The sequence below is a fragment of the Pseudonaja textilis genome, chromosome 3 (genome assembly GCF_049901715.1).
Source record: "Pseudonaja textilis isolate UNSWEBS1 chromosome 3, rPseTex1.2, whole genome shotgun sequence".
Lineage (NCBI taxonomy): Eukaryota > Metazoa > Chordata > Lepidosauria > Squamata > Elapidae > Pseudonaja > Pseudonaja textilis.
This window is the reverse complement of record NC_141992.1, coordinates 104,265,395-104,274,232: the sequence shown is the minus strand read 5'-3', so window position 1 is coordinate 104,274,232 and position 8,838 is coordinate 104,265,395. Positions and strand designations below refer to the sequence as shown.

General features: G+C 43.2%; 2 protein-coding genes across 2 annotated transcripts in view; one reads left to right on the top strand and one right to left on the bottom strand.

Moving 5' to 3' along the window:
• Positions 1-461: 461 nt before the first annotated feature.
• Positions 462-1,605, bottom strand: LOC148126246 (endogenous retrovirus group K member 8 Gag polyprotein-like). Its single transcript, XM_087930380.1, has one exon. It carries the CDS (start codon positions 1,603-1,605, stop codon positions 634-636), a length of 972 nt encoding a protein of 323 aa, XP_087786506.1. The 3' UTR covers positions 462-633.
• Positions 1,606-3,369: 1,764 nt separating this feature from the next.
• The window catches only part of ADCY10 (adenylate cyclase 10), a 199,667-nt gene continuing 194,198 nt past the window's right edge, over positions 3,370-8,838 (top strand). The window contains 2 exon segments of the mRNA XM_087930379.1: positions 3,370-3,517; positions 3,992-4,096. Of these exon segments, the coding sequence (XP_087786505.1) occupies positions 3,370-3,517; positions 3,992-4,096 (253 nt within the window).

The window sequence follows — 8,838 nt, the reverse complement described above, 5'->3', positions numbered from 1 at the left end:
AAGTCCCTCCCCCACAAATTCGTGTGAAGGGGGAGGATGATGGGCTTTATTTGTGCAGTCCCTGTGAGGTTTTCAGAAGTCACAGGGAGCCAAAACTTACTGATGCGAGCTGTTTGAATCCCTCCTACACCTCTTACCAATGGGGAGGTCTCTGTTTCCCAGTCTTTAGGCCACTCATCAGAGCGTATCACCGAGACGTCAGCACCAGAGTCCAGAAGACCAGTGAAGCGGCGACCTTTGATTAAAGCCAAGAGTGTGGGCTTAGTTTCGGTGATAGATCTAGTGAGGGCAAGCACATCAGAGGGAAGTTGCGGTACCATGATCATTTTTGCTACGACGTCACCATTTGTAACTTCGTTGGAAGAGTGGATAGCACAGAAAGGTTAATGGCTGAGAGTTTTGAGGAAGGATAAAGCAGATCGGGAACCACAGAGATTCCTTTGAGGAGGGCATGAGGGAGAGATTGTATAAGAGCAGTTTTATTGGAGGAGAAGGAGGCAGAAGGAGGAAGCTGTGCACCGACAGAGAGTGGTAGATGGGGAAAGGATATGAGCACATCTTCTGCCACTGATAATTCATACACAGTGGATGGTATATGGGCAGCCTTGGGAGAGGGGCTAGCTGCCAGCCCCTCTACTCGTTTCCCGAGGGTTCAGTTTTTGATTGACATTGATTAGCCCAATGATAGCCTTTCTTACATTTCGGGCAGACTGTTTTTGGTCGAACATCTCTACTGGCGGAGGGCTTTGCTGCCCCCCCGCCGGGGGTTCGACATTGTGATTTAAAATGGCCAGGCTTCCCACAATTGTAACAATTACCAGATGGCTTATTACCTCTGGTGATAGCTGCAGCCATCATTTCAGAAGTGTATTGGTGTGTTCCCACCACCCTGCAGCCTTGTAGGAATTGGGCTAGAGTGGCATCTGGAGAATTAATCAAGGGAGTAAGCAAGGTTTTACAGTGTGCATTAGCGTTCTCATATGCCAATTTAAGAAGAATTTCCTGCCGAGCCGCCTCATTTGTAATTTGCCTTTGTAGGGCCGTTTGGAGGCATTCAATGAAATCGGCATAGGGTTCATTGGAATTTTGTAGAATTTTTGCAAAAGATTGTGCGGAGGTATGAGGGTCATCCAAACGAGAGAGAGCAAGCAGAGCAGCTTGTGTAGAAAGGTTAAGAACATTAATAGGGCTATTATATTGAGCTGTGGGAGCAGCAAGGGCACCCTCTCCTGCCAGTTCATTTGCGGTAAGATTCGGATTTTGAGCTGCCAATAGGCGACAATGATGGAAAAACTCCGATTGCCATACAACAAATTGAGTCCCTGTTAGAGTCATATGAAAAAGGCTATGCCAATCAGCTGGGATCATTATATGGGCGTTAGCCATCATTCTAAATAATCCCATCGTAAATGGAGCCTGAATACCATACATTTGTACAGCTTGTTTGATATCCTTGATTGATTTAACAGGGATGGGTTCCCAGTGCGGGACGTTTTGTCCCTGCGCGTTCTGCACATAAACTAACAGGAACGCCGATGGGCAGTTGGAGTGATCTAACTCGCCAGTTCTAACTCCTGCAGTGATGGCGGCATGAACCGCACCCATAGGAGGGGGTAAGGCAGGAGAGGAAGGCACAGAAGGGAGAACAAGAGAAGAAGAGGGATTGGGTGAGGGGGGTCAGGAGAAGGGGGAGGTTTACTAATCTCATTTGCCTCCGGGGGCAGTCGGTTTAAGAGACACAGCGGGGGGCAAGAGTTGTACAGCAGGATTCACATAGGGAGGGGGTCCAGAAAGGGGGCCAAGTAGGGGTTGCTCTAGAGAGGAGAGAGCCTCAAAAACCACCCTCCAAGCAATTAATATAGACAAAGGGGCCCTAGGACTTGCATGAAGGTATTTTCCAATCTCCTTCCATACTGTAGTTTTGATACTGCCTTTAGCCGGATAAGAAGGGCGGTGTTGCCAAATGTATTCTAGGAGTTCCTCAATAGAGGTTTCTGGGAGGGGGGCATGAAGGGAGCCCCCCTTTTTAAAGGTAAAAAAAATTCATTTGGTCAATTCTCTGATTTCCTGAATGTGAGCTGCCTGCTCCTTAGAGAATCTACCACCCATACTCACGAGGGATCCGTTGTCGCCAGCGATTCAAGCGGATGAGGTACACCAAGTCTATTCCAGACGATGAGAATGGGTGTGCCAAAGACGTATCTCTTTTGAGTGGATCACGTCGGGGTCACCAGTTGTGGTGCTCTCTCATGAAAAGAAGACACTTTGCAAAGTTGTCTTGGGATGAGAGCGCAGAGAGAACTCCGAAATCCTCTTTTATTAGAAGCAATCTTTGTTAACGTAGCAATTTTGTTAATGTCCTATCACAAATGCATTACATCACACAACATGCACTGATCATTCGCATAAAGCATACAAGGCTGCAGAGTTTAAGTTTGCTACAGTTCTGGTTAAGAAATGGCAACAATTTCTCTTTGCTCCTTGCTCCTTGTTCCAGCCAACCACCAGAAGGCTCCGTTGTCCTAGCATGTACACAAAGAACAAAGAATCATAGTTCCCACAATAGTCACTGTTAGGAAGTTACTTCTTTATTCCAGATTCCATCCGTTGTCCTAGCATGTACACAAAGAACAAAGAATCATAGTTCCCACAATAGTCACTGTTAGGAAGTTACTTCTTTATTCCAGATTGCTTCTCTCCTGGATTAGTTTCTATCCATTGTTTCTTGTCCTGCCTTCTGGTGCTTTGATTCCCCTCTTCTTTGTGGCAGCCCCTCAAGTATTGGAATACTGCTGTCATGTTCTTTTGTCTACATCGGGGATACCCAAATCTGTAACCGTTCTTCATATGTTTTAGTCTCCAGGACTTTAATCATCTTAGTCACTCTTCTCTGCACTTTTTCCAAAGTCTCAACATTTTTTTTGGTAATGTGGTGACCAAAACTGGATGCAGTATTTCCAGTGAGGTCTTACTAAAATTTTATAAAGGCTTTTTTATAAAGAAGTTCACCTTTTTTATTCTATGCCTCTGTTTATGCAACTAAGGACTGTGTTAGCTTTTTTGGCTGCTGCCACACACTGCTGGCTCACTGCTGTACACTGCTGATTAAGTGACAGCTTAGTGTAACTAAGAGAATTCACTGTTGAAAAGGATATGTTTTAGCCTAGCAACAGTTGTTAGGTGAAGTATAATCCATCTACTGTAATTGGAGGAGAAACTGCTGTCAGTTCATTGTGACACAAAACCTAACAATGGAAGTGTTATCTAAGATACATAAGTCTTCACAGTATTGGGGCATCACAACAGAAGATTTAATGGTTATATAGCAGTGAATAGATGTCCAAGTTGTGTTCCAAATGAGAAATAATAATGACTAATAAGAATGATCAAATTGAGATTTCAACCCTTGGTAAATTAGCTGCTCATGTCCCTGATATCATTGTGTATGGAGATTTTGCTCAGGAAATGCCTTTTATTGAAAGCTTTGATGGTGTTCTGCTTTTTATGGACATTTCAGGTAAGCAAAGGAAATCAGTATGTCACTGAGGGAAGAGGAAGGATTTCAAAGAGAGGTTTTTTTAAATGGAAACCTAAAATACTAAATGAGAAAAAATAGTGCAAACCTTTGCTGCTCTTCCTGAAAATAAAGCAAGGTTTCAAAATATCCATACAAACACACAGTAAACCTCAGTGGAATTACTGATTTTTCAATGTGCATCTATTTAATTATTTTTCTTTTCTTGGCAAAAAAGAACTTACTTTGAGGATATAGAAATACGCAGTGCAGGAAATAATGTTCTATGTGTCAACTGCTGTCAATGAGAGATTCTATGGAGATTTTCCTTTGTCAGTTGAAACTTATAGCTGTTTGTTTCTCTTCTTCAAGCTAAGATTTTCTTTTTAAAGTCTAATGAATCAGCTCCTACTTGTCCTTCTTTTATCCCTAATCCATAGCATGTTTTACTGATAGCAGTTGCTTATGATTTTCAAGGTTTCACAGCTCTGACAGAAAAGTTTAGCATGAACACCAGCTTGGATCGTGGTGCTGATGAATTAACACAGACCCTTAATCACTATGTGGGTGATATTGTTGAAGGTGAGTTTCGAACTATGTATGATCTGACTTTGAAGAATATCCATCATAAACAGAGTATTTCCAAACTATCTTTGTTTGAAAGCAGACCTTTACTCTTTCTAGAAAACAGAACAAAGCTGTGCACAGAGGCATAAAACAGATCCACAGATGTTACTTCTTTGTTATAATGCTTCAGCTTCAGAGATGCCAAATCCTTTCACTAATCATATTACAGTGTTCTTGTCATTGGAAGAATGTGTCCAATTAGTAATGCCAGTGAATGTTTATTAGGCCAACTATGTGTTTTGCCACATTAAAAAGTGGGCAGGAGATTCACTATGAATGTACTAGTAAAGTAGAAGTATACAATAAAGGATTAATTAAGCAAAGCACTGCAAAGAAACTGCAAAGTATAAGACTGGGAATATCCATAGACAAGGCAATGAAAAAGATGTAGCAACATTTGCCAAAAAATGTGAAAGAGAATAAAATCTTACATCCCTATGGTCATTGAAAGACTATCCTTATCAAAAGTGGGATTAGTTGAAATAGTCTGGGGGATATCCCTCAGACAATTCCAACTGATGTAAAGCACTCTCCTTGGGCAGGCCTCTTCCTACATCCATTTCAGAAAACTTGTATAATATTCTACTGCAATTATTCAACCTATTTGTGCATCTTCATTGTTTAGATTTCTTGCCTAATAATTTTTATTTATTATTATCTTTACGTTCATTTGATGTCCATCTTGACTCTGGGTAGGTTATTGTTTACATGAGAAAGTACTAGCTCAGGGACGTCAAGTTTGATTTATTGAGGGTCTCATCAGGGTTGTGTTTGACCTCAGGGGACCTGGGGGGGCAGGGGGGCATGGCCAGCTCAATGTGACTTATGTTGGGGGTACCTGTGGTGGCCAAGTGCTAAAGCAGGACTGCCCTCAGACCCCTCCATCTCTCTCACTATAATCTCTCTTCCTTCCTTCCTTCCTTCCTTCCTTCCTTCCTTCCTTCCTTCCTTCCTTCCTTCCTTCCTTCCTTCCTTCCTTCCTTCCTTCCTTCCTTCCTTCCTTCCTTCCTTCCTTCCTTCCTTCCTTCCCTCCTTCCTTCCTTCCTTGTTCCTTCTTTTTTTCTTCCTTCTCCTCTTTCCTTCTTTTTCCTTATTTGCTCTCTTCCCATCTTTCCTTCTTTTTCTTTGTCTTTCCTTTTTCCCTTTCTCCTTTTGTGTCCCTTCTCAAGCATTTCTCCTTTTGTTTTGTTTTTAATTTGTTTTGCTAGCTCTCTGCCAGTGAAAATGGAGCTTGAGGGGTCGCACATGGCCCTCCTGTGTTCTGTTTTTGATGGCAGAGGCACCACAGCCAGCCCTTCACTGTTTCCAAGGGCCAGATTTAAGCACCCTGCAGACCAGTTCTGGCCCACAGGCCTTGAATTTGACACCCCTGTACTAGCTCATCTATTATGTCCTCATTATCTGACTAGCCTTGGCAAAACACATTTCAAAGACACAAGCACTTGCTTTTAACTATATAAAAATGTCCAATTAAGGTATTGGGGTAACAATGATTAGAGGGTTGAGAACTTTTGAGAAGCCAAAACTTCATCTGGCCATATTCTGCACAAACATTGTATACATATGCCATTGTATACATAAAAATGTCCTCCCCAAAAAGGTTGTACTGCTTAAGTTTTCTGACATTTGTAGGGTTTTTTAAATACATATTTAGAGTTGGTTTCCATAATAGCATTACAACATGACATTTCTGATATGCTGCAACCCTTGTACCTCTTCCCACCTTCAAAGATTTGATTTGCAAAAGATATGAATGCAACCTCTGAGTTGTGTGTACAGTATTTGTTTTAGGGTGTGCCGGTTTGAAGTTCATTGCTATTGATACATTGAATGTTTTCTGATAATGAAGATTTGAAAATGAGTGGGGCAGAGAGAAAACATCTCCAATTTATTATGTGTGCAAAGGATATTGTCAGGCTACAGAACTTTTCCCATTCACTCAACTAGAATGAACTTCTGAAAACGTATCAAAACGTATCAAAAAGGAATCCTTTATTGAGATGAGACAATTCCTGTAGGAGTTCAAAGCAGTGTCTGAGGTCTCTCAGGCATACAGGCATACAAGGGAGTTTAGAACCCCTCCCCTTATCTCGATGTGTATTTAGTGAAACAAAAGCCAGTATGTTAATTCCTCCCCACCCCTTTTGTAAGGAAAGATCTTTTCCACAGTTTCCCAGGGCATACCTAATCCCCCCCACTCCACTTTTAGAATGAACAATTCAAGAGATTCCCAAGACACAACTCACTGTGGAATTTTTATGACCTTCTCATCTCCTGGTTGTGCCTCTCAGAGGTGATAGTTCTGGCCATCTGGCTTTTCTCCCTCCATCATATGATGTGTGGGTTATACAAATTCGATATAAGATTAAATATATTCAGGTTACATCAAGAAAGGATTTCTTTATTAGCCCCCCCCCCCCTTTCTTCTTCCACTGAAGAAATGACAGACGGAGCTGACAGATATTAATGATATTACTTTTTTCTGCAGTGGTAATAGCCAGGTTATTGAAAATTAGAGAATTATCTGAATAAATTCTAATCATTTAGAAAGAGTCTAAGGAGTTTAGATGATGATCCTTTGCCATGCTCACTTCATTGCCAGCCAACCACCACTGCCCAATCACAGTTAGCTTTCCTGCTCTGCTGCCACACTGCCAGCTATTCTCCACAGTCAAAGGCCCCCCAACTCTCCACCTCCAGCCCTTTGTCCTGGCCCATTCTCTGAGGCATGGTGTAATCCAGGTGTTTCACTGCATGGGACAAGTAGCCACCATCCAATCAAGAGGCAGAGGAGCCCTGTGCCCTGCTAAGCTCCTGACTTCTCACATGTGCCTGACATCAGGGGAGGGGGCTGTGTGAAGAGCTGTGCCTGTTTTAAAGAGCCATCCATGCCAGCTCCCTTGCCTGCTTGGCTCCACTGGTCATTCGCAGAAGAAACAGGTTGATGGGCGTTGCTAGAAAGGACACTGGGAAGTGTTTAGATCTGGCCTGCAACACCACCCTAGAAACAGCAAAAGACTGGTTCGCAGTGCCTTGACCTAGCCCAGGCTGACCGGGTGCTGATCAGCAACCTGGTGGCAGCCATCTGGGCCAAACCGTGGCCAGCCTTAGATTGGCAGCGCTGCCTTGGCCTCACCCCGAGTGGCCCAGGAGGTGGTGAGCTGGCATGCCTGGGGACTGCATTCTGAGTGCTTCCCTTTCACCCAAGATGCCAGCCCTCACATGCTCACCACCTCCTGTGCACATGAGGTAGTGCTGGGGTGGTGCTGCAGAACTAAGACTGGCCACAGTCTGACCTGGATGGCCACCACCAGGTTGAAGATCAGTGCCATGCCTACACCAAGACACTAGCTCTCGTGTGCCCACTGCCTCCTGTGTGTATGCCCAGGGGCTGAGGCAGTGTCGTGAATCTAAGTCTGGCTGCAGTCCAACCTGGATGGCCATCACTAGGTTGCAGATCAGCACTGCACCTGCACCAGGATGTCCATGCCCTGCTTGTTGGTCTTTCACTGAGACTCCCCTGCTCCCACATGGGAAAGCCATGGTGTGAATCTCTCCCCCTCCCCTCATCCCTTTCTGAGCATGGAGGAAGGAAAAAGATGGGAAGGAGATAGAATGGGACCTTTAGGCCATGGGGCTTCTGCCTGTCAGCATGCAATGGGTGATTTCAGGGGCTGTGTGGGGGACGTGGCAGGTGAGTGGCAGTGGCGTGCAGTTTCTGGCATTGTGGAGGAGGGGCAGAAGCAGAACTTCCCTCTTGGCATCAGGCATAGAGTCAGTCCAGGAAATTTCAGGTTGTATTCCTATCACGTCAGAGCAAAATCCATGATTTTGCATGGTTTTGCTTCATGCTCCCTCATCAGAGCGTCTCAACTGGGACTGGAAACACCCTGGAAGGGTGGTGAAGAAAGGGAGATCCATTGGAGGGTCAAAGGGAGTCGCATCTCCCTTCCTCGACAGGGAAAACCCCCTCTGAAGACGAGCTGCAGGGGTGGTCAAAAATGGCCACCATGAAGACAGGAGGCAGTCTGGGAAAATAAGACTGTGCTGGAGCGGAAAGTTGTGAGCAAAGTGTGAACCAGGCATAATTTAGGATAATAAGGTACCTCGGAATTAAGAAACAAAGAAATTGTCAGAAAAGATTGTAAAAGCGGTGACCAGAGAGAGAGAAAAAAAATTGGAAACCAGTGAAAGTGGCTTAGAACTTTGAAAAAAACTAAATTGAAAGAGAAAGTTAGAAGAAGAAAAATTGACTATAAAAGATTTGGAAATTAAACTGGATAAATATATGATTTTGGCACTAAACAGGCATAACTAAATGCTGAAATTGAACATGTTAAAAAGAAATAATAGTTAATAATTGGAATCATTGAATTATTGGAATCTAAAAGCCTAAAAAGGGAAAGAAAGTGAAAAGAAAAGGTGGAACTTGGACATAACAGAGAGCGCCACCTAATGGTAAAGGAAAAATTTCAGTGACTCTTTGAAAAGTGCTTGGTCCTTTTTAAACTAGAACTTGATATAAAATAAGAGGAACTTTATTATAATAATACAGAAACCCTGAAGAGTGAAAAAACAGAATATTATAAAGAAAGAAAATGTTATAAAGAAAGAAGTGTGAAGAAATTACCCTGGGATTACTTTGGTGACTTTGAAAAAATTGAAAGAGGAATTAACAGAAGGAACCTGGAAATAAA